Below are 26,524 nucleotides of genomic sequence, written 5' to 3'. Positions count from 1 at the left end.
CCTCCTTCTGGTACAGTAGTGCATCCCAGAAAATAAAAAATAAAAATTCAGACTGCCCAAAACAAATTGATTAGAGTAGTGTTAAAGCTTCCTACCCGCACTCACCTGGATGTAGCCATATTTAATCAACTTAATTGGCTCCCAGTGGAAAAACGAGTTATTCAAATCAAGTTGGGCCTTACCCATAAAATAATGTATAATAGGGTCCCCTCATATCTCTCAAATTATTTTATGTGCTTTAGGGACACCCACTCCTATGCAACGAGGGGCAGTTTAACTGATATCAAACTGTGCATTTTTAGTAGCTCAATGGGGAAAAATACCTTTCGGTACTCTGCAGCCTATGAGTGGAACAAACTGCCAGTGTCCATAAAAATTATTGTCTCAGAAGGAATTAAAAAGAAAAGAGATGAAGAAATGGCTTAGTCGCGTAGGATGATGATATATGGGGGTGTGCTGTAGACTGTGTTTGTTTGTGTTATTGCATTTATTTTGTATTGTATTTATATGTCTTATTTGTGCATTTGGATACTAGTCATCTTGTCCATTGTGAGGACCACAATGGAAATAAACCGTAAGGTTTTATTGTGTTTTAATCCTCAACGATTTTAGATTATATGTGTGTACCAGTATTGTATGTAATTTTGATTGTCAAATAAATTCAATCAATCAATCAATCAATCAAACCTAAAGTTAGTTTAGGTTCGTGTTAATGTTAGATAATGTACAAAAACGTATTTCCGCTGCTATAGACGTCGCTCTTTTATTTTGGAACTCCTCGACCGGAAGTCATTACCCTTGTTATCTGCTTGAGTGTCCGGTTGCTGGTTAGCTCCGTTAGTGTGCAGGATGCCTGAATACTTTGGGCAGCCGAAGAGTGTTTCCACATCTCTGATTGGCCAGGTCATTTCTGGTCATGTGACATGTACGCCCAATCGTGGGACCGCAAGTTTCTACACTTGTTAAGCTTAGACGCTCGTTCGAAGTTGGTTAAGGTTAGAGTTTGTCTTAGAGCATGGCGATAGAACGCCAGGTAGTTTGCAGGCTGTTAGACCCGGAAATAGGCGCAGAACTTGCTGTCCCACGATTGGCGCACATGTCACATGACCTGGCCAATCAGAGCGCAAAACTCTAACGCGGAAGCACTCTTCGGCTGCCCAAAGTATATTTGCTTAGAAAACGTAATTGTCGAATTTACTTATTTTTTATTTCTCCACGTGGTAAATACACAGGTCACAACATGTTTTTTTTTAAAGATACATTTTTTGGCGTTTTATCGCTTCATTGCTACTGGGCAGTCCAGTAGAGAGAGACAGAGGAGGAATGGGAGACAGAGTGGGGGGAAGACATTCGGCAAATAACGACGGGTTCGGGAGTCGAACCCGGGTCGGCCGTGTCGCGGCAGAGCGCGCTATGTGGTTCGCCACTGGGGCGCCAGGTCACAACATGTTTACAGGAACGTTTTGGAGTTGTATTTGGAGTGTATTTCGTGACTGTAGGGCACTGTAGGGAACGTCAGGGTACAAGTCTGACTCACTTTGAGTGATGAAGCTAAGCTACGCTAACGGAGCGGCTGTTCCCTAAGCCTAATGCATGCACAGAGACAAAAAAGGTATGCATCTTCTTGTCTAACTCCAGGGAAGATGTTAAATAAGCTAATTTCCCAAAATGTTGGGAGTTTTCCTTTAAGAGTTTCTAACCCTGTACTGGCCTAATTTTAAAAGGCCTGCGAGAATGCACTGAAGCCGGTGCTGTCAAGGGACCTGTGCTGCCATGCTAAGCTAGTTTTGGCAGGCGGCTTTATTATCATTCAAAACTCAACATCTCATGCCTTATCAGAGAGGAAGGTGAAGAGCCGGGGGGGGGAAGTCTAATAACCCGTTAATTTCCCCAGGCCTTGGAAGGCGGATGGAACTGGGCAGAAGAGTTATGACATACATGAGGTCTATATTAGCACTGTAGAACCCTTCTATCCCAAATGGCAGCCATTTTGTGTGCCTCTTAGTAAGCATTCCGCTTAAAAAGAAAATAATACATTTAGGACAGAAGAAAAAATGGATCATGTGAAAACAACCCATGAACTGCAATTCATTTGCTAATGATAAAGGATACATTCTCAGTTAGCCTACTTCTTAAAAGATCAATGGTGACTTTTCAAAAGCCAAAGGTTTGTCCCGAGAAATCTATTTTTATTTGCGTTCTTTTTTACGAAAACTCCACTTCTTAATATACATTAAACTTAAGAGTAAACTGATCCCAAACCTGATACACACTCACTCACCATAGATGCTATACACTCATTCAACAACATTCATACAATCCATATACTGTAGCTAAAACAGACACGCACACACATACACAACCAGTCACAATACACCACCAACACTCATACTTCATAACCATACAGATTTAAATACTGACTGAGTAATTTTTATATTTTACAATATTTACAATATAGAGCTCCTTGTACAGCATCATACAACAGTAGAGTACCTGTGTGTGTTGTTCTCTTCAGAATCAAGTTTATTTACTTGTAACCTCTATTTGACATAATGTCCATGCAACATTAGTGTGTGTATTTGTGTGTGTGTGCGTATGTGTTAGTGTAGTTTCAGTGTGTGTACTGGTATTGTTCGTATTCATACTGTAAGTATGTGTGTGTATTAGAAATGTAGTTTCTGTTTGTGTGTGTGTATGTATGGGTGTTTTTAAGTGTTGGTGTATAAGTGTAGTTTTGTGAACGGAATGGCCTCAAAGTATAGTGATGCAAACTGTGCGCGCTTTTGTGTGTATGTATTAGTGTTTATTAGTGTGTGTGTATCGGTGTGTGTTCTTCAGACCTCCACGGCGGTATCGGACCCCAGCCCCTGAGCCTGCAGAGCCTCCTCTCTCTTCATCTTTGGCTTCTCCGTCCTTGTGTGCCACACCAACACCTGCGCACATGCACATGCACACACACAGACACACAGACGCACAATGAAATCCTACCATCGTGCTGGCAGGAACCCATGTCTGGAAGTTGTCTAAAAGACCAGTGAGCTAATGTGCAGTGAAAACAAATCTACTATACTACTACTACTACTATACTACTACTACTCCAAGAAAGCTACTACAAGTTAGCCTAGCTTAGCACAAATTAATGGAATCAGATACGGACGGGCTAGCCTAGCGGTTAGACAAAAACTAAATATATATATTTTTTGCCTAATTTAAATTAGGCTAGTGGTCCATATCCGCTTCCATTCATTTGTGCTATGCTAGGCTAGCTTTTAGCCAGATAAAATGAATTGCTCCGCATTGGCTAACACTTCTCCGTTTCTCTGATGGTAAATAATGAATAAAATAAAAAATGTAGGTATCTGTTCCACATTTTCTTTTTTGTTTTAGTCTTTAGTTTTGGTTCCAACATTAAAACTATTATCATTTTGGACACTTGATCATGATTTCAACACTGCAGCGCACCCTCCTACCTTAGTACAGTTGTCCGCTTTGGGCTCCAGTTCATCCATGGTAACTAGTCCCTGGAGGAAACTGCTCTCCAAGAAGCCCATCGGTGCGTCCCCGTCGAAACAAGCGTCCTGATTGGCCAGCACCAGTTTGAGAGACACAGCGAAGCCGGCCATGTCCAGGGGAAAGGGGCGACTGGGGCGCCAACCGGTGTGGAACCGCACCACCTTGGAGGGAACAACAAATCAACGCAATCAAAACAAATATCAAGAAACCGGACGTCGTGATAGCCCAGTGGGTTAAGGCGCATGCCACAAACAACACAGGTTCGAATCCACCCCATGACCATTGTCGCAGGTCACTCTCCACTATGTACTACCTAATAAAAGAGAAATCCCTTAAGGCAGGGATGTCAAACTCAAGGCCTGTTGGCCAGATCCGGCCCGCGGGATAATTATATTTGGCCCGCGAGATAAAATCAAACGCCGATATAGACCACCGCAACACTTCCGGTATTCTGAAATCATGGGAAATCATGGGATTGGGAGAGAGAGCGGGGGGAGAAAATTAATGAATGTGGACGAGAGCCTTGCCATCAAGTGGTTGTAGCTACGGCTGTGATCAGAAAGTGATCAGCACTTTCTTGGCCGAGCTATAGTCACTTTTCCGCACCTACTCCCGAACTCCTCATGCGCAGGTTGATAAACCTAGATCTCTGGACAATCCAGAGACTCCGTGGGCAATCGACTTGGTATTGGTCTCTCCGTATCCAGGCGACTCGGGCGTACACAAGTCTATTGGATCATGTCTCCAGCGCACTTCATGAGTAATCTCATGCCGTCAGACGGCTTGCGCAAATTTAAGGCATTACTCCCAAATGGCCAAACGAAAAGTGGACATTGAAAACAGGACTTTGAAAACAGGACTTTTCCAGACAGGTGGGAGGCAGAATATACTGTATGTTCCATGCTTATTTTGAAGCATGGTAACATGGTGTCAGGAGAGGAGTGCACAGCTGGGCTAATGTGAAATCAGAGTCCAAAAGAAGGATCACAAAACACAAGAGAGCGCATCGAGGCCATCATGTGCACCACAGCAGTCTCGTTACTACGTCCAAACACTGCTGCGTCCAAACACATTATGAAACTACTGTGTATTTGTCTTACAAATTGTGCTCACCGATATGAACATAGGCCTCTTTACTTGCTTAAAAAAGGAAACATCAAGAAATAGCACTATCTCTCTCCCAGTATGTTCTGCAGGGCTGCAGCTAGATACTAGTTCTCCCAGCATGTTCTACCCTGCTGGGCTGCAGCGAGATACTATTGTCTCAACCAATGACATTTTGATTGACAGTTGATTCTGCCAATTACGTCACACACCGCTTGCACCCGCCTCTGCTGTTACCACCAATCGGCAAGCGTGTTGCATTTTTTACTCCTGCTTTTGTCCGCCATTGATTTTGACGACAGAGGTTTTCTAGAACAACAACACGGCGCGGCCGACGTTTAGCTTTTAGCTCCGCAGGATGACTTAAATGAGGCATAATGATTTTACTGCAACTAATGTTATAATAAAACAAAGCCTTTCTATACATGTGTCTGATTGAAAACGTTATTAACAGATTGCAGAATGGGTAAAACTCAGGGCTCTGTGAGCAACGGAAGGAACTGAGCTAGTATGAACGCTTGCTACGTTCGGGTAAATAATATGCTGATGTTATGAACGTGTAACACTAACTATATAATGTTAATGCCACAAAACGAATGCCTTGTTAATCATAAGTAGTAACTTTGATGCAGTAGCTTGTGTGTGTGTGTGGGGGGGACTGCCTGGACTGGGGACGGCAGCTAGTATGAACGCTTGCTACATTCGGGTAAATAATATGCTGATGTTATGAACGTGTAACACTAACTATATAATGTTAATGCCACAAAACGAATGCCTTGTTAATCATAAGTAGTAACTTTGATGCAGTAGCTTGTGTGTGGGGGGGACTGCCCGGACTGGGGACGGCGTTGTGGAGGTCGCGAGTGAACTTTTTTTTGTCTTTTGACGCTACACAAATTGATGGATATTTATCGGCTACTGCCATCGGCACATTCGAGCTTATCGGCCGATAGGCCGATTGCAGTCAACAAGGCACTTATCGGCCGATACCGATACCCGACCGATACATCGGTGCACCCCTATTAACCAAACAGATAGAAATGTACAAATAGTAGTTAGAGAGAATGGCTGAGGCTCTCGCCCCAGGTGATCAGCTGAAATTACCCAGGTAAAGAGCCTGGGCCCTCATTCATCAACGTGACGTAGAAAATGTTCTATTTCCATACTTAAGCACAGAATTTAGAATATGTGCACGCACAAAAAAAACGGGATTTATCACACGTGCGTACACAGGTCCTACGCACACCTGTCTTGATAAATATGACTTTGATCCTACGTTTGAGCTTGTGCACTGTTTTAAGTATTTGCATACCAGAACCGCCCCGATTAACCATATACGGTAATGGAATACCCCCATGAAATGTGGAAAAATGGACTAAGCCGAGGGAAGCGTGTTATGTGACAGGCTGACAGACGTGTACACGTACGGTGATGTCGGATATGATATCTATTAACCATTGCTGCCTGGGCAGCGCAAACACTAATAAAGACCGTGCTGGAATATGACTGCCTTTTCCCGTTTTGTTTGATTAATACCCAGGGATTAAAGTTCTCCTCAATTTTATTCCAAATCGCGACGGATTTTCCGTCAATTTTCTACCTGCTGCATATGATTTCTAGAGGCATACAATCTATTTTGATGTCAGTATTGGGTAGCCTATATAAACAATAATACGAGAGCATATACAAGAACAATGAATCTCACTGCCATGTATGATGCAGCCTGCCTTTCAATACATGAACTTGAATTCCATCATGTTTGTGTGCGGGACTCACAAGGCTGTTGTCACAATGGGTGGTACTGGTACAGTAATAACAGTCTACACAATATCACGATGGACCATGCCATGTAGCCTATGTTCTATTATGACATGATCTGTGACGACAAATGTTCTAGAATGTTTGATTAAGATATCATACTCTGACAGCATGCCTATGATCAACAAAAACGCGAACTTGAATTCCATTATCATATTTACATAGTCTGTCCACTATCTTTATTACTTTGTTATTCCCCCCCCCCCCCCCATCTATGTAAAGCGACCTTGCATGGGTCTCTCTTGAAAGGCGCTATGTAAAATGAAGCTATTATTATTATTGTTGTTGTTATTATTATCATGTCTGTGTGCTGAGCTCAGTGACGTTTCAACGGAGCGAGGTAATCTATTCTAATCAACAAATTGAAGTAGAAAGCATTCCGTTGTGGCCAATCTTATTTGGAAACATGACACAAAATAATAGTATGTCGCTTTTTATTTGAAACAATATTTAATGGCGTTTGGAGGTGGGTGTTCTGCTTCTGCCCCCCGTGCCAAACAAGCAAGCCAACCTCTTGTTCCCGCATGAGCCCGTTATAATTACACTACTGTCGCTATTTTACAATGAACTATAATGAATTACGGGTCATACAGAAGTTGAACACGCCAGTGTTGGAACTTGGAAGTAATGCACGGAAGCTTATTTCCGCGTTGAAACTAATGCAGAACTGAGGAGCGCTTATGCCGTAGTAACGATGTTCTACCACTGGGCGTCAGCTAAGCATGCTCAGAGCTGTGCGTACACATAAGCACGAAGTCAAGTTCAAGTTGAAATTGATGAATCCCACACTTTGCTTAGAAATGGTCGTACGCACAGGTTAAGCACATATCTGTGCGTAAGTCACGTTGATGAATGAGGGCCCTGGTGTGTTGTTGGGAGGAGCCTTATATAGTTAAAAGGGGGGGGGGGGCACAGGATAGATACAGGGGAGGGGAATGTCTTTACATGAGAGTTGGGGGATCAATATATTATTCCACAGTTACTCACTTTTCTCTTCATAAATGATGAGGGGAATGTCTTTACATGAGTTGGGGGATCAATATATTATTCCACAAGAGGGAGCTCCACAAATCATGTTAAACCCAGATTCGGCTCAAACAAGGGACTAAACACGTTTCGCAATTACGCCACATCAATGTGGAACGCCCTACCCAAAGCTGTAAAGGAATGTGAATCACTACCCACTTTCAAAACCACTCTCAAGGAACACCTACGGGAGACTGCAATTCGAAACTGGCCCCTGTAAATGTCCTAACCCAACCCCCTCCAATGTACAGTAATTTACCTAGTATGGTTGTCAATATTCCAATGTACAGTTTTGCTTGCTTGTACAATGTCCCCCCCCCCCCCCCTCCAATGTAAATTACCTAGTATGGTTGTCAATATCCCAATGTACAGTTTTGCTTGTACAGGTGTACAGTGTTTCCCCCCCCCCCCCCAACCCCACCCAACCTCCTCCAATGTACAGTTTTTACGTCAAATGTATATACTCCCTTTTCTGGACTCTTTTTGTATCACAAACAGTACTGTATTTACAAATCTGGTATGTCATAAATGTATAGATGTAGCAGTACTGTCTATCTGTATGTCATATATGTCCTGATGAATTGAAAATGGGGGACCCTGATGTAAACAAGACGAAAGTCTTTCTCTGGTCTGCATCCCCTTAACAATTGTATGTATTGAGCTGTACTGTATTGTACCCATTCTGCAATCTGTTAATAAAGTTTTCAATCAATCAATCAATCAAGTTTGATTGATCGAGTGGAGGTCAGGGGACCTTGGGGGCCTGCACACCCATGTGGAGGGCAGGTTAGGTTGACAGTCACTACCTTAAGAGAGGCATTGTTACTCCAGGAGTGTACCCGCACTTCGGGTTAGGGTTAGGGTCACTTGTATCCGTCTCTGTCCGTGGTGCTGAAATGGACAACCCTAACACTGAGTTGCCAGCCTAAATTCAATTAAATTAGAAACTCTTCACGGATCAACTCAGGCCTCACAGCGTGTGTGCTACAGAATCACCCGAACATGGCAATGGCATGGAATTGCCAGAAAACTGTTGTCAGAAGACTGTTGTTGTTCAGTATATGGGAATTGGATGTATTGGATGTTTGTCTCCTAGCTCCTTCTGGAATGTCCCAGAGGCTAAAAAGCCCAAGGTGGACAGTACCTGGACGTGTGGTGGCACAGGGTTTGAGCGTCTGGTCCGGCTCCAGGGTATTGAACAGCTCCATTAGGACGCCTGAAGCGTCCCACTAGGTACTCATCGCTCTCTGCTCCCTCCTCAGTGCACGATCAGCAATATCTTCCAGCAGCAGTAGATATGCCATATTCTCGTATTTATTATTATATTTATTTAAATCCGAGGATGTCTGTAGAATAGATGTGAACACAATCACCAATGATTTCTCACAAATTAAGCCCTTAAGAACATGAGTGCGCTCCAATCTGGCCTCTCTATGACTGCTTTACCATGTTCTTAAATCCTGTTCTTAGTCAAGAACCAATCCCAGATAAGAAACGATTCAGGAATGCCAGATTTGTCCAGAGAACTGGAGTTAAGAAGATATTTCTTCTTAACTTTTTCCTATGTGCCTTTTTTCTAAATGATACGATTAGATTATAAGAGATCCATGATCATACTTCTTGTATCCTGTGATTAGAACATGGTGTGTGTGTGTGTGTGTGTGTGTGTGTAGTAGATGTGGAGTGGATGTGTAGAAGCATGTAGGAGGTACTAACCCGCCCTCCTTCAACCACGGGTCTCTCGTACCGCATCCCTCCAACCAACCCTACAGGCCACACTGACACGCGCTGGGTATCCCTCATCTGATGAGATACAATGAGACCAAGAGAGAGAAAGAGAGAGAGAGGGGAGAGAGCGAAAGGGGAGAAAGAGAAGGAGAGGAGAGAGAGAAGAGTAAGAAACAGGGAAATAAAGATACGACGGTCATCACAAAATCAAGTCTAATGTTTCATGGTTCACTGAGCTACTACTAAAGAAAGAAAGAAAACACACACACACACACACACACACACACACACACACACACACACACACACACACACACACACACACACACACACACACACACACACACACACACACACACACACACACACACACACACACACACACACACACACACACACACACACACACACACACACACACACACACACACACACACACACACACACACACCTCTTCAAACAGCTGTAGGCTGTAGGTGTTGTCGTCATCGGCAAAGTAAACCACTCCCTGTTGGCTGTCGGCTCCTTGCTGGGCTCTTCTGTCCTCTCTGAGCCACCGTAGGCCCTCGTTCCTCTGTTCTGCCCCTCGAGGCTTCAGCCAGCTGGGGTCGCCCTGTGGAGGACGAGGACGAGTCCGTTACGGGCGGTTTACTGGTTGATGAGCCATCTGTTACGGTCTCTAGCTGGCTCATTTCTTAAAGGAACACACCAACATTTTGGGAAATTAGCGTATCCAGAGAGAGACAAGAAGATAGATACCAGTTTCCTCTCTGTGCGTTCAGTAGAAAGCTATCTGGCTGCATGTTAACCTAGCTTAGCACAATGAATGGAAGCGGACAGTGCCGGTTAGCCTTCGGGAGAGGTGTTAGTTGGACAATGCCTAGGCCAGGGGTCAGCAACCTTTACTATCAAAAGAGCCATTTTCCCCCCTCCCACAAAATAAAATCCCCCTGGAGCCGCAAAACCAATTTACCCTTAAAATGAAGATAACACAGTGTATAACATTTTATATATAGTTATCCCCAAGCATACCCCACATTTAGCATAAAACGCCTGACGATTGCATACCCAAAGTAATTTGCGATTTATTATACTTATAGCACAGTTTGTTGCATTAATGGAACTATAAAGCAACAAAAAGAAAATGTTTGACTTTTTATTGCTATTTTTACCTGTTATAACAAAGGAAAACCTCAAACTCTTATGAAGAGGAGAAAAAAATACTGGCTGTGTAGACCTACTTTTAAATAAAACACAGAAGAGGAGACAAAACACTGGTGTCTGTAGACCGACTTTGAAATAAAACCATGAACTATTCAGGTATATTTGAGTCCTTCCCTTATTTGTGGAACATTTATCAAATAAAAAGTAGTCCACTTTGAAAAAAGACTACCATGTGTAGACCTACTTTTAAATAAAACACAGAAGAGGAGACAAAACACTGGTGTCTGTAGACCGACTTTGAAATAAAACCCTGAACTATTCGGGTATATTTGAGTCCTTCCCTTATTTGTGGAACATTTATCAAATAAAAAGTAGTCCACTTTGAAAAAAGACTACCATGTGTAGACCTACTTTGAAATAAAACACAGAAGAGGAGAAAAAACACTGGCATCTGTAGACCAACTTTGAAATAAAACCCTGAACTATGCAGGTATATTTGAGTATTTCCCTTATTTGTGGAAAATCTATAAAATAAAAATAAAAGTTTTTGTTGTTCGCAAATTTCGCACCACATATCAGGCATAGGCACAGGTAAGCCTGCATTGTTAGTCGTGAAAGCAAATTAATCTGTCCACGCTGAATTAAACCCTCTATTTTCCTCAGACTTTCCTTTTTTTAGATTTATCCATGGTTAGGCTTACTGGGGGGTCGGAAACTTTAGCCACTTGCAGACGGCAGGGAGAGGCGCGGGGTGTGACATACTGTATTATTTTAGTTGATGAAATATTTTAGTTGACTAAATATTTTTTCATTTCAGTGTCACAGTATGACCTCGGTCTCCAAAATAAGAGATACAACAGTTGCCGACCCCTGGCCTAGGCTAACTGGCACTGTCCGCTTCCATTCATTGTGCTAACATAGAGGAAACTGCTATCTTCTTGTCTCTTGCTGGAGAAGACTGTAAAGAAAATTTCCCAAAATGTTGGCGTATTCCCTTTTTCTCCCCCCACATTTTTCAATTTTTCAATTTTTCTCCCTTCCCCAATTTCGTATTGTCCAATTCTACCCTCCCCTGTCTCGAACGCTGTTAAGCCATGCCTCCCACAAGCCGGCTGCAATGTGGACGAAGCCTTGCATCACGTGTCCCCTCCGGTACTCGAGGAGGCAGCCGTCGCATCTTTTCACCTGCACAGCGCGATCTCTCAGCGGCGAGGGTCTGCGTGGGAGGGACACGCCGCCCTCGTCCGCTTCCTGATTCTACTGCGCAGGCGCTAGGGATGGGTACCTTTCACATTTGAACCGATACGGTACCGGTACCTGTGAATCGATACCGGTACCCAACGGTACCTTTTTTCGGTACTTTAGTCTCTAAAAATCTACCTACATCAGTCGTAAAAAAAAAATATCCAAACTTCAAATAACTACACTTTCGACCGTTTTCGGTTTGCCATTGCCCCGACTGCTTTGTTGTTGAATCAAGTCAAATCCTAGGTAAGCGTATATTGTGCGTGTGAACGGTGACATGAAAAGAAAAAAAGGTAAAAGAATGTGTGTAAAAAGAAAAAAAAAATCCCGGTATCTCACGTGAATCGATACTCGGTAGTACCGAAGTGTTTCGGTAAGTACCTTTAAAAGTACCGAATTCGGTACCCATCCCTAGCAGGCGCACCAACCGACCTGTAGGCGTCGCTGTCCACAATGCCAGATTCCCACCCACCAGCTTCCCACCCCCTAATACTGCCAATTGTATTAGTATGAACGACCAGCCAAGCTGGTAGCAACGCCGAGAGCTGGGCTCGAACCCAGCATCTCCTGCGTTGGTGGCGAGCGCACTAATTTGTGCACTAATGACAAGGATATGTACGCACTCAATGACGATACCCATTCCGGTCTAACATGACTATAAATACTTATACTATGGAACTACACACTACAAATGTATTAAGTGGCCCATAACGGCCCCCAAACAGTATTGCCAACTTTAACAGACCCACGCCCCTTCGATGTAAAGGTAAATGGTAAATGGCTGCTTTTTTATATAGTGCTTTTATCCAAAGCGCTTTACAATTTGTTACTCACATTTTACCCATTCACTCACACCGACGGCGGAGGCAACCATGCAAGGTGCCAACCTGCTCATCGGGAGCAATTAGGGGTTAAGTGTCTTGCTCAGGGACACATCGACACACTGCCCGGGAGAAGCGGGAATCGAACCGGGAACCTCTGGATTGCCAGACGACTGCTCTACCTCCCGAGCCACTGTCACCCCTTAGGTATTGACAATGTCGATGCTACATACCCTACCCTACCACATGGCCCCTAATGGCCACCACAACCAAACGTGTAGATAGATAGGCAGTGCGAGCCAGGGTTATCAAGCGGGCACCTCCCTTCACTGGTGTTTCGTCAAGTTAGGCCCACGACACCTTGAGAAGGCTCAACGGTTAGTTCCAGCGTCCCACAACCACCCCCCCATGCTAGTTCTCATTGTCCATGATACCCACATGCAGAACTTCCCTGTGTTACATGACATATGAAACTAAAGATCTTGAGGAATCTATAGATACCAGCCATGTCATGCTAGCTCACCGGCAAAGGGGGTAGATATTGTTCCAAAGTCAAGCTACATTTTATATGCATGCAGATTCAAGATTCAAGATTCAAGATTCAAGATATAGTCCCATGCAGATATAGTCCCATGCAGATACACTGTAGTACCATGCAGATATAGTCCCATGCAGATATACTGTAGTACCATGCACAGGGAACAAAATAAGTACCCACCAACCGCCAATGGTGGGCAGATTTAAGGTTTGGCGACTAACAATGAGAGGTCTGCCCGCCACCTGGCATGTAGTTCATATCGATACTCTTATTTTGAAAATCCTGTGCGGGTCTCATTTCCGCCCCAAGCGCAGCTCCAGTCATAATATCTATGGCTCCGTCAGCTAGCAACGTTCGGTTCATATGATACTCTTATTTTGAAAAAAAACTGTGGCAACTCGACGAGTCATATCCGCCCCAGTCCGTGCTGTCTGCATTAAGCAGAGGAGCAGGGCTACACAGCAGTGCGGCTATTTTGCGATCCGAAATAAGTCTGTGGTGTTTTTTTTTCTCTCACAACTGGTCAAATGCATCTAACACGCTTTGCATCATCGCCATTCCTTTATGCCCACATTGCCCGAAATGAACGTTACGTTAGCGTAAGCTAACAAGCTAATCCTGATCAGAGGCAGAGCCAGAGAACAGCAGACAGTGTGGACTGGGGAAAGGGTGTGTGTGTGTGCGTGCGTTTGGAAAGACGATGAAGTCAGTCAGGAGTATATTATAGTAAACTGAGGATTACTGAGGATGGACAGATAATGTTGATATTCAAATATAAAAAAGTTTCGAGAGGAGTGGAAGTTTGAAGACAGACTAGACTACAATATGATGCGGGGGTGGTGAGTTGAAACAGTGCGTGTGAATGAATGAATGAAAACATTATTTAACAGATTGCAGAATGGGTACAGTGGTGCAGTCGTAATATGGGAACTGCCCAGACGCCACGTGCACGCTCGCTCCCGCGCACGCGCATACATGTTCCCTCGGTTGCGCACAGAACAGATGATTATTATGCATAACAATGTTTTAAATGTAATTGTAATTACAATTTCTTTAATTGAATTAACTTAAACTAGAAAAGTAAATATAAACTAAATTAACAATGTAACTTAGAGTTAGTTTACAGAAGGACAGTTTCCTTCAGACTGAAGCACAACTTAATGTCTCATCCTTCCAGTCCGGACCACAGATCAAGCAACCCCCCACCAATTGGTACAGGGCTTGTATTTTGGTTTGGCTCTTCTCGTTGTTATGCTATCGGTATCCTATTATTATGCAAAGTCTAGGTGATAAGTGCCGGCCGGGTACTTGCCGCACGGTGCGACGAGTCCAGTGACAATTGTGAGTGCATTTTTGTGCGCGCACGTGCACATCCGTGCGCGATTGCGCGCACTTCTGCCTCAGTGATCTACTACGACGCCGTCTAACCGCGTCCTACCACCACTGCATCGCTGGGTACAATACAGTACGGCTCAATACACACAATTGTTAACCCATTCTCTGCCACCACTTTGACCATCCTAAACCATCCTCTGCCATTTGTCTATGGAGATGTTCACCTTCTTTGCAGGGCTATACCTTTTTAAATTGTATTGCTAAATTGACATTACTATGGCCCATTCAACATCAATTATATATCGTTCAGGGTGTAGGAACGTTTTACTTTTTCATTCACACATTCATACTAAAATACCGTCTAGAGTATAAATATGTTTTTATCGTTTTCTGCAGTATTTCATAGAACGTGAGATATAGGCATAAATGCATATATTAGATTATCAAATGCAGTTTGATACCGATCAACGTTATATTAAAAATGTCAACAGTACATGGTCCTAAACGTCATGCCTGATCATCTACGGGTGAACGGAGGGGGGGTCGTTTATAATTCAATTACCGACTTTATGATTTATGTAGTATGGGTGATATATTGATCAGAGCAGTTTTTTTTTTATATATATATTCTTTTTCCCCCTCCTTTTTCCTCCGATTTTCTCCCATCCCAATGTTAGTCGTTATGCCAATTCCCAATCCCCTTCCTGGTCGCTGCGCACTTACCCCCCTCCCTCGAATATCATGCAATATCTGTCTCTAATCCTTTCAATCTCACCATTGTTACACTCTATCGCCCTCCAGGTCCCCTCGATCACTTCATAGATGAGCTGGACATGCTTCTAAGCTCCTTACCGGAAGATGGTACCCCGCTCCTTCTATTGGGCGACTTCAACCTGCCTGACTCATCTCAGTCGGTCCCAGTGGTCTCCCTCCTACAACAATTTGACCTGACTCCCACTGCCATGCCTCCCACCCACAAAGCAGGCAACTCCTTGGATCTCATATTTTCCCGTAACTCCAGCATCATTAACACCACGGTAACTCCCCTACATGTATATGACCATTCCTTCATATCCTTCTCACTAACTCTCATGCTTAACCGAAAGGTCTTCACCCCAACTCAAACCGTCTCACTCAGACGTAACCTGGCCTCCCTATCCCCCTCCACCCTCTCCTCTGACATAATATCCGCTCTACCTTTGAGTGACACCTTCTCTGCTCTCCCCACAGAGATGACCCTCCTCTCAGCGCTTGCAACCTCCTTTGACAAGCTCTGTGCCCTCGTTGAGAAACCTGCCCGCCGTTCCCCACCCAGTCCATGGCTGACGGATGCAGTGAGAGAACAAAGACAGGTCCTGAGAGCGGCTGAGAGGAAGTATAGAAAGTCACGCCTCACTGCTGACATCGACACATATCACAACCTCTTGTTAACATTCTCCAAAACCATTACTAATGCCAAAGCTTCTTTCTTTCACCATAGGATTGAGGCCTCTGCCAAGAATCTTCGCAAACTGCATGCTACCATGTCCTCCCTCCTCACTCCCACCCCCTCCTCCCTCATCTTTTTCTGCCGAAGACTTTGCGATCTTCTTTGAGGAAAAAGTGGAGAACATCCGCAGCTCCTTCTCCCAACCCCCACCCATTCCAAACGCTGAATCGAGAACCTCATCCTTCACTCTGTCATCTTTCTCTCCCATTACAGAAGCCGAGACCCTGACACTGGTAACGTCGAACCGTCCGACTACATGCCAGCTGGACCAGCTACCCTCCCCACTCCTCCAGACCATAGCACCGGACATCCTCCCATTCCTAACTGCAACCATCAACTCCTCACTCAACTTGGGGGTGGTCCCCACCTCCCTAAAACAAGCCAGAGTCACGCCCCTCATAAAAAAACCAACCCTGAACCCCACCGTCATAGCCAACTATCGTCCTGTCTCTCTTCTCTCCTTTCTTTCTAAAACACTTGAACGTGCTGTATCCAACCAACTTACTGCTTATCTCTTACAGAATGACCTCCTAGACCCCAATCAGTCTGGCTTCCGGACTGGCCACTCCACAGAAACGGCCCTCATTGCGGTCACAGAGGCACTTCACTTAGCAAAAGCGAAAGGCCTCTCCTCTGTCCTGATTCTCCTAGATCTATCTGCAGCCTTCGACACAGTCAACCATCAGATCCTCCTCGCAGCCCTCGCAGGAATGGGAGTGGCTGGATCTGCGCTGACATGGCTGACATCATACCTCAACGACCGCTCCTACCAAGTGTCATGGAGAGGGACTCTGTCGGCCACCCGCCCCCTCCGGACGGGTGTCCCCCAGGGCTCGGTCCTAGGACCCCTTCTCTTCTCCCTCTACACTAAATCACTGGGTAACATTATCACGTCTCATGGCTTCTCATATCATTGTTATGCCGATGATACTCAACTCTTCCTCTCCTTCCCTCCCTCAGATATCCACGTCTCTGAGCGGATCTCGGCCTGTCTGTCCGACATCTCCGCCTGGATGACGACCAACCACCTCAAACTGAACCTAAGCAAAACAGAATTGCTCCACCTGCCGGCCAAATCCTCCCCCCTGACCGACCTCTCCATCACAGTCGAGAATGCAGCTGTGACCGCGTCCCCGACCGCCAAGAACCTTGGTGTTGTCCTCGACGACCAGTTGAACTTCTCTGCTCACATCGCAGCGACAACCAGAACCTGCAGATTCCTCCTGAGCAACGTCAGAAGGATACGCCCCTTCCTGACAAAAGAAGCCACCCAACTCCTCGTCCAATCAACAGTCATCTCCCGTCTCGACTACTGCAACGCACTGCTAGCTGGCCTCCCGGCCACTGCCACCAAGCCTATTCAACTCATTCAAAACGCAGCGGCCCGCCTGATATCAAACCTACCGAAGTCGGCCCATGTCACCCCACTTCTTAGGGACCTGCACTGGCTCCCCATTGCTGCACGTATCCGCTTCAAGGCCCTCGACCTAGCAGCAGCAAAGGGAACCGCTCCCGCCTACCTCCGGTCAATGGTCTCTAACTACACACCCTCAAGACCCCTACGCTCTGCATCTTCTGGCCGCCTCAGACCTACTCCTATCCAAGCTCCCGGAGGGTCATCAAAGAGAAGCCGCCTATTCTCAGTCCTTGCCCCACAATGGTGGAATGAACTACCCATCCCAGTTAGGACAGCCGAATCCCGTCCAATCTTTCGCCGTCGACTAAAGACTCACTTCTTCAACCATTATCTGAAATGATTAAAAAAAAAAAAAAATCGAACCCTGACTAACCTTACTGTCATGCACTTGTCCTAATAAACTAACCTACACTGTAACACGCAACACTTTGATAAACATTGTTACTCAGCTGATAGAGTTGTACCCTTCTTGCTGTCTTGTCGTACAGAACGTCAGCTAAATGACTAAATGTAAATGTAAACTCGCCGATCGGCCACAAGGTGGCAATATTGAAGCGTTGCAAAGTTGTGCTGGCTCAGACAGCATCAGCCAAGACTCCGTGGGTGAAATATGAATACCATGACGAAAATATGAAATATTGATCTCAAACACGCCTTACGGCGTGATTAGCAGACAACGCATGGCGGAGAAACCCGCCTTAACGCGTGATTGGCGGAGAATGGGTTTGTTTGTCTTGTTTACATCAGGGTCCCCCATTTTGTGTGTGTGTGTCCCAACCGACCCCACTTCTATGTTTCAATAAATTATTTGCATTTAAAACTATTAACGCTGAGTTGCTGACTCATTCCTTCAGTCCACTCAAAATTATGCTAATATTCCTTATGTTGTTTATGATATTAATTGAAAATAGCATATGAGAGTATTATAGTAATAATAACACATGGCGATATACTAAAAAACTATTTATAATTTTTGGCTGGTAAAAAATCTGCCTGGCTGGTAGTTTTTCAAATCGACCAGCCAAATGGCTGGTAAGTCAAAAAGTTAAGTTTGTTCCCTGACTCCATGCAGATATAGTCCCATGCAGATATAGTCCCATGCAGATATAGTCCCATGCAGATATACTGTAGTACCATGCAGATATAGTCCCATGCAGATATACTGTAGTACCATGCAGATATACTGTAGTACCATGCAGATATAGTCCCATGCAGATATACTGTAGTACCAACCATGCAGATATAGTCCCATGCAGATATACTGTAGTACCATGCAGATATACTGTAGTACCATGCAGATATACTGTAGTACCATGCAGATATACTGTAGTACCATGCAGATATACTGTAGTACCATGCAGATATAGTCCCATGCAGATATACTGTAGTACCATGCAGATATAGTCCCATGCAGATATACTGTAGTACCAACCATGCAGATATAGTCCCATGCAGATATACTGTAGTACCATGCAGATATACTGTAGTACCATGCAGATATACTGTAGTACCATGCAGATATAGTCCCATGCAGATATAGGCCCATGGCATGCAGTGTTTTTGCATGCAGCACAAATAGATAATTTTCATATTTTTTTGTAATACACTATATGTATACTATAAGTTTTTTCAACAGTAAAATATCCCACCTCCAGTACATATCTTTGTCACGACTCATGCACACGTAGACACACACGTTCACAGACACTCAGAGTTGGTCTTGAAAGGGACATTGAAAGGGGCGATGACGCCGGGCTCTCAAGACACACATATGGTACGTTTACAGCTAAATGCCCCTTTAAAACTCAGTAGTCTGATCAGATATCTGCTGTGAAAGGGCTGCCTTCAGTGCCTCCTTACTGCTACGACATGTTCTCTCTCCACCCTCCCACCTTCCCTCCCTCCTACCTCCTGTAGCTTGCGGTCCTTGGGTGTGGGGGTGTGCAGGTGGGTGTACTTCAGGCCACTCTTGGCCAGGAAGTCGGCCACCAGGGGCGTCTTGTGAGGGGAGTCCTCCACCAGGATCCAGTGGAGCTGAGGAACATGGAGGAAGGTCTGGGCCAGACGGGTCAACTCTGCCTTCTGTACCAGCCTAGAGAGAGAGAGAGGGAGAGTCAACATTACCCACCAAACATTAGAGTTAATGCCACCCAAATGTTAGAGCTAACGCTAGCTAACATTATCAGAATTTGACGTGTCATGCATGAGAGACAAAGACACAAATGGTAGAAATGGTGTCAGTCTTGTCTCTCTACCTGGCGTATGTGGGGGTGATGACAAAGACGGTGGGCAGGGAGGACTTAACAGGCTGTTTCTCAGGGGGTTTGGTCGCCTCAGTCTTCTTCACCTGCTCCTGCAGCCGGTGGAGCTCCCCCCGCAGCCGAGAGATGGTACGGTCCTTGGGCATGTCGTGCTCTGTGCAGTCGCAGCGCTGACCTGAAAAGGGGATAGAGCAGACAGAGGCAGAAGGTTCCCACGCTTGCCTTGAAAACATTTTCCATGCTACCTCCTGATTTTCCAGGTACCATATGATGATATGATGATCTATAGGACCCTGAAGCTTTCCGCCCCCATCCGCGCCCCCCCCCTCCCCTCACACACACAACCCCCTAGGACACCTGACTACTTACTTGATTTAAAAGATGTGCCAGTCAAGTCTACGTTGTAAATACTTAAGAGATTATGTCTTATTGATAATATCAATGCATGAAATAATGCAACAAGCTGTAGATCAGTGGTCCCCAAACTACAGCCCGCGCACATTTGGCCCGGCCCCCTAGAGCCCCGGAGCTTTAAAAAAATTATTAAAATAAAGATTTTTTTTGTTTAAGATGGCAGCATCCCCATTGTCGGTGCTGAATGTTTGTTAGTGTCTGATATTTTTTCTTTTGGTTTTTAGTACTTTTAAACATCCATTTTTAGTAAGTAGTAGTTTTCATTTGATCCTATACATTTTTCATTCACCGATTTGTGGACTTTTTTTTTAGTGTCCTGAAAGGCGCCTTATAAATAAAATGTATTATTATTATTATCATCCAGGATGGAAAGACACTTTGGATAGTAGGGACTGCATCTCTGCCTGTCTATTCTATATGAATTGAAAATGGGGGACCCTGATGGAAACAAGACAAACGTCTTTCTCAGGTCTGCAACATCCCCTTAACAATTGTGTGTATTGAGCCGTACTGTATTGTACCCATTCTGCAATCTGTTAAATAAAGTTTTCATTCATTAATTCATTCATTCGTTCATTCATTCCTGGCCAGGAAACACTTTGCAACTGTGATCTCCTCTGGCAGTAGTTGGATATTGTAATGTGTGGCGAGGGGTTGCAGCAATTCCACTGAGAGAAACTGGTCTGAGGCTGGATAACATGCCTGTATGCCTCTCATAAGTTGTTCTCCAACTCATGAGAACCTGCTCTCAAGCTCTTGCAGCATTCTGTCGAGGACTGGATAGAACAGTCTCTGTCTCAGCTGATCTCCTGAGCTGAGGTCTGAGCTTGTGCCACAAGATGACTCAACTACATACTCGTCCATCCTTTTCTGCTTCCTCCTTTGGCTGGTAGTATGTTCCTCAATCCCAAGGCCATTACATATGGCCTTTGTCCTGTCATACATGTCCACTGCCATGATCTCTGAGGTGCGATAACCTTTGAGTGTGTCCTGCACTGTGCTTTTAAATAGTACAGAGCTAGAGCTAGGTGGTCTGTAGGTACTGTATATTTATTTCATAAATAGTGTTATTTATTTCATTAATAGTGTTATTATTTATTTCCTGGCTCTTTTTTTTTCTGTGAAAATCCCGGAAAGGGTTATTAATATTTGGTTATGTGTGGCTTTCTGGAAAACAATAAATGTTTACGTTTAGGCACCCCTGCGATCGTCACACTTTTTCTGTTACAAACTGACCCCGGCCCCCACCAGAGAAGGGAAAAGTTATGTGGCCCTCACAGGAAAAAGTTTGGGGACCCCTGCTGTAGATTCTATTGAACTGGAACTTTGAGACACATGAGCACTGGGATTGATATATGTTCTCTCTTCCACTCCTCTCCTATCTCATCCTGTCCTCTTCTCTCCACACCTCCCCTCTCGTGTCTGCTCCCGTCTTCTCTTCCTACTCTTCTCAACTCCTTTCCACTCTTCTCCCTTTTCCTCCGTCATCCTCTACTCTCTTATCCTCCTCTTCTTCTCCTCTTTCATCTTCGCCCCTCTTCTCTTCCTCCTCCCCCTTTCCTTCTGTGCCTTCCTGGCTCCTCCCCCTCTCCACTCCTCTTCCTCCTCTCTACAGTCTGAAGATCTGAATGGTCATGATCAATGATTTTTCAAAAATGTCTCACCCCAAATGTTCCTATTATTAGTATAATTTATTTAACAAAAAAAATGAAAAATCACAAAATAGTTCAAAGTAGAACAAGACTAGACTGGTCATGTCAACTAGTATAGGTAATGTCACAGCCTAATGTGAAAATGTATTGGTAGTTAGCTAGCAATGCAAGCTAGCCAACACTAGCTAGTTAGCAAGCTGAATGTTGGCTAGCAAGATTGTACTGCATGTGCTTGCTAACCATCATTAATTAATCCAAATTCTAAACAAACTCCCTTAAATGTGGTGAATAACACGGTTTTAGGAAAAGTCAATGAGTGAAATAGTACATAATATGGGGATCAAACATAGTTCTAGTATTTTAAAAGCAAGGTAAAAATTACCTCAACAATTCTAGTGTAAGCTGCTAGCTAGCAAGATTGCACTGCTTACTAACTAACGTTGATACACCCAGGTTTACCACACAGTTAAAACACAGCTACTTGCATAAGAAGTTTCACTGTAGATGTCAAGGCTCCTGTGTTGGCTGGGAAATGCATGTATTTGACCGTTCTATTGAGATCGCGAGTAACGGTTCTCGGTTATTATTCCGGAAGTCCACCAATCCGAAACTATACTTTTAAAGTCCATATCACCAGGTTGCCTGCATCAATTCCAACATCCAATATACCAGATATGATGCCAAGAGCATGCTCTACAACATGGGATCATCCATTTCTATCTACACTAAAAGCTGTTCACATGTAAAAGGGTTTTTATAAACTCATCTTAATTATGTGCTCAATAGTTTCATTTGATTACTATTTTACACATCATCCAATAACATTTTCCAGGACAACTGTTTGAATTTCCATGTAAGTGTTCACTTTTGCTCAGTTTCCATGACTTTTCCATACCTGGAAAATGAAAAAATAAATTCCATGTTTTCCAGGTACCGTGGGAACCCTGAATACCTTTTCATTTCAAGGGCTCCCAACCTGATGTGTATTGGGCTGCGGACCCCCGTTTGTCTCAGGGAGCACCAGCTGAGCAGATCTTTGTTGTAAGATGTGATTTAGTAGAGAATTCCATAACTGTCCACTGTAGGTAGGGAGATAACAGTGAGAGAGTGAAACCTGTAATAGTCATATGCTCGGCCATTGGACTAATTTCTAGTGAATTAAATAATAGAGAAACTAAACTATTACTAATTTTGCTGAGGACCTGTGTAACCCCTTCAAGGACCCATGAGGGTCTCTGGAACCCACTTTTAGAAACTGAGTAAAGCAGTGGTTCCTTTAGGTGGAGACCGGGGACTCTGAGGGGGGTTCCAGGGCAAAATGAGAAACGACAATAATGAGCAGGACGCCCACAGGTCAAATAGTTTGTATACCATTCAATAACATAAGATACAAACGCCTGGGGATGATGAGGTTATGGACGAGGTATGACGTCGAAAGCACAGACAAATAACCACAGAGGTCAGAAACTAGGGGGGCCAGTCGACTAATGCAGTGGCTCTAAACTTGGGATCAGAGATGATTTTGTGGCGGTCGGGAAAGAATACACTTGCAATTATCCTATTTATTTAAAATTTGATATTGGTGCTTTTTCTAGTGAAATAATAAATATTTGAAGTCTAGGCGCTCCTACTTTTATTAATGAAGTGAAATTATCTGAAAAGGGGAAAGAAAGATCGAACCTGACCCGCCAGATGGTCTGTTACACAGAACCATCTGGGAAGTCGTCCTTTGAAACTGTTTGGAATAAGGCCGTAATAATAATACAAAATAAAAATAAAATAATTGGCAGGTGGTTGGATCTAGCTGCCAGTAGCTCCTCAAGGGACGCCGATTAGTGCAAACCACGGTGGTTTGGGCACAAGTGCATAACTTGAAGCCTGACAAGATGGATTCTCACGCCAGCTGCCGTGCAAGGTTAAAGGTGCTATAAGTGGTATTTTTTGTCATATAAAATGATAGCTCTACATTCCGACAATCATCACTGATATAGATTGTCTGGTCAGTAACATGGGTCTCTCAGTCCCTCCGCTCTGCAGTAAATACATTTTCTGGTATCCCGTTCCCACCTTATCCAATCAGGAGAGAGAACTCCACACTGAAAAAACAAGAATTAAAAACTACTTTTAAGCAAATATGAGCTTGAAACAATATAATAATCTGACAGTGCAGTAAGCAACTTTGGCTTGGCACGATTTCTTGAAATAAGTCAAAAGTACCTAGGGTTCTCTCTCCTGATTGGATAAAGTGGGAAGGGATACCAGAAAATGTATTTTCTGTTTACTGCAGAGCGGGGTGACTGTTCTGACCACACACTCTATATCAGTGATGGCTGTTGGAACATAGAGCTACTTAACACTTATTTCAACAAAGAAAATACCACTTACCAATTATTCCTTGGTGTCAAAGTTGACGTAATGTCTATGTTGACCACGTTGGGGGGTCGAAAACAGGCGTCCTTCTGTTTTTAGGGGTCACAAGCTAAAAAGGTCGAGAACCAGTGTAGGCAGCAGGTCACTCACCAAGCTGCATCAGCGCATAGACCAGCCCCATGAGAGACACCATGAAGTAAAGCACAAACACCGTCTTCAGCTTCAGCTTCATCCTCGTTGCCATGGCACCACAACCTAGCTGGACATGGAGTCACAGTAAAGGTTAACGTGAAGAAATAAGAGACACTAGCCGAAGAAATTCAGACATTAAGACTCAGCATTTGAAGTTGTCATTTAGACTTTATTTTTTGTATCAATTGTTGCTTTCATCTGAAACGTACTGTATTGTTTTTGTAGGAGACATGCTACATAACAGCCTACAATACATTGTTATTATATGTAACGTTACTCAGTACTGGCTAGCTTGCAGGCATGATCTTGCTACACTGTGACAACCTTGAAGACATCATGCATCAAGAGGACGTGACCAAGGAAGTTGACAGCTTATTGTCGGGGTTGACGATACGCTTCTTTAATAAAAAAATAAATAAAAAATAACGACCCCCGATTACTTATAGCCCAACACCGAAGATACTCAACGTTGATTCTCGTTCAATTTGAAGGTTGATGAGTGGGCAGCTAGCCCGAGTTACCGTGGTGTTGTTTACCTCCTTACAGCCAGTGGTGTCTAGCGTTAAGTCACTTACCAAGGGTTTCTTTTTAAACCGTGGGAGCCAGAAATATTGCGAGCAAAGTCGGCGATTATTGGTTTATGTCATTTTCTGAAGACATGTGCTAACTAAGGCACCCCAGTGCTTTCATTCATCAGCTGAAGCTGGCAGCGTCGTGTGGCATCTCTTCCGGCTGCAGCAGTAAACACACCAACAACTTCCGTTTGGAGTGCAACACGTTAAAGGATCCCCCAAAGTAACTCAGTAGCACAATAGTTCCACTAATTAAAAACCTTCTATGGTATTTATTTACATGTTACAACATAAACCTCGTATATGGCTGTGTCTGAAAAGCCTGGACCCTATTCCCCGCACCTGGTTCAACTAAGTCGATCAAGAGTCCCATTATCCAGATTCAGTTAACCCGATGTTTCATGTTTGAAGCCGGGATTTTCCTGTTCCTCGAACGCTGATTCAGTCTCGTTAACTCGAACCAGACTTGAGACTCTGGATAATTGCGCGCGGCCGCTTCAGTTGAAAAGACAGCAGTGTCGATAGCAGAAATCCTGATATTCTAACGGCATTGATTGATTGATTGTTTTAAAACTTTATTAACAGATTGCAGGCGGCTCAATAGCCTCGCCGACAAGTTAAATGCATAATCTATAGACTAATTTTAAATCCCTCATTACCCCAATCAATCAGATTATATTTCTTTAAACATTCCTGCTGGCAGTAGGTTTATGGATTGAATAATCAAATGAGATCTTGCTAGCGAAAATAATTAGTTCAACTGTTTCAGAATAAGGATACGGCTCTCTTGTCCATTGATTGATGTATGGTGGATGTTTTATTTATCTGCACTGTGGTGTGACGGTTTGTCCTTTTGCCTTTCACGCAGATGACCCTCGTTCGAATCCCCCTTCTTCTAGTCATTTTCTTCTTTTTGCAATGTAAATACATCAATTTGGTGCACGTTGAGAGCTATATAAAGAATGACATCCTCAATGCATGTAGATTTATAATATTTTAACTTAAAACTAGGCTACTTTTGCATATAATCATTAATATTATATTCCAAAAAAATTATATTGGAAACGCGGTGTTTCGAACTCGGGTCGCCCGATTGACAGGATTAAGCACTAGCCGTTGGACCACTGTGCCAGACGGGATATATTCATTGTGTCAATGGACAAGAAACCCGTGTTTTGAATATTTTTCTTTTGAATGAAGTTTTAACTCTTTATTCTCAAATGCATTAATGTGACGTCAACGGCTCATTCAATTTCTCAAATCCGTCAAACAGCGCATCTCATCAGACATTTTAATCCCAGTTACAATATCACACAAAAAACACAATCCACGCATAGACACTTAAATTTTATGCTTGAATGAAACACAATCCGGGCGCTCCGTTAAGCAAATCTACAGCGGAGAATATATGAAACTAATCAGAGCCAAACGGCCGATAGGTTTCATTCATTAAAAATATCCCGCGGGATTCACATTTGCAATGCGCCGTTATTAAAATAACCACATGCAGTGTGTATCGCGACTCCGAGCGCCGTATGACGTGCATTATTTTATTTAGGACAAAGTAAATCTATAGGCTCAATATGATTTATTATCAGCATTTAGTTCTATTATTATACATTTCAAAAGCCCCCTCTAGGAAAACGAAGCACAAAAACATAATTCAGAATGGTATAATGGTTCTAGACTGTGAGAAATATTTCAGGAAGCGAGCTGGCATTTCTTTGCGGGGGCGTGGCCATGGTTCATCCAGCTAACTGAACTTAACCCTGCTCCCGACCAGGCTCAAACTTTTTGATCTGTTGTCATGGTGATTTAGACAATCGAGCGTCAGGGAATGGAAAGGTCTGGCTTAAGTCAGGCTA

The 26,524-nt window shown here is 43.8% G+C and overlaps 1 protein-coding gene across 1 annotated transcript; it reads right to left on the bottom strand.

The window, feature by feature from the left end:
• Positions 1 to 1,677: 1,677 nt before the first annotated feature.
• Positions 1,678 to 24,790, bottom strand: b3gat3 (beta-1,3-glucuronyltransferase 3 (glucuronosyltransferase I)). The gene is made up of 8 exons (XM_084315851.1): positions 24,663 to 24,790; positions 24,046 to 24,154; positions 19,454 to 19,634; positions 19,107 to 19,290; positions 9,641 to 9,802; positions 9,178 to 9,264; positions 3,471 to 3,674; positions 1,678 to 2,933 (listed from the first exon to the last, which is right to left on the bottom strand). Exons 2-8 carry the CDS (start codon positions 24,137 to 24,139, stop codon positions 2,835 to 2,837), a joined length of 1,011 nt encoding a protein of 336 aa, XP_084171977.1. The 5' UTR covers positions 24,140 to 24,154; positions 24,663 to 24,790; the 3' UTR covers positions 1,678 to 2,834.
• Positions 24,791 to 26,524: the final 1,734 nt, after the last annotated feature.

The sequence above is a fragment of the Notolepis coatsorum genome (assembly GCF_963971535.1).
Source record: "Notolepis coatsorum genome assembly, chromosome: 1".
In the NCBI taxonomy this organism is placed as follows: Eukaryota; Metazoa; Chordata; class Actinopteri; order Aulopiformes; family Paralepididae; genus Notolepis; species Notolepis coatsorum.
Note: the sequence above shows the minus strand (reverse complement) of the source record. Positions and strands in the feature narration are given on the sequence as shown.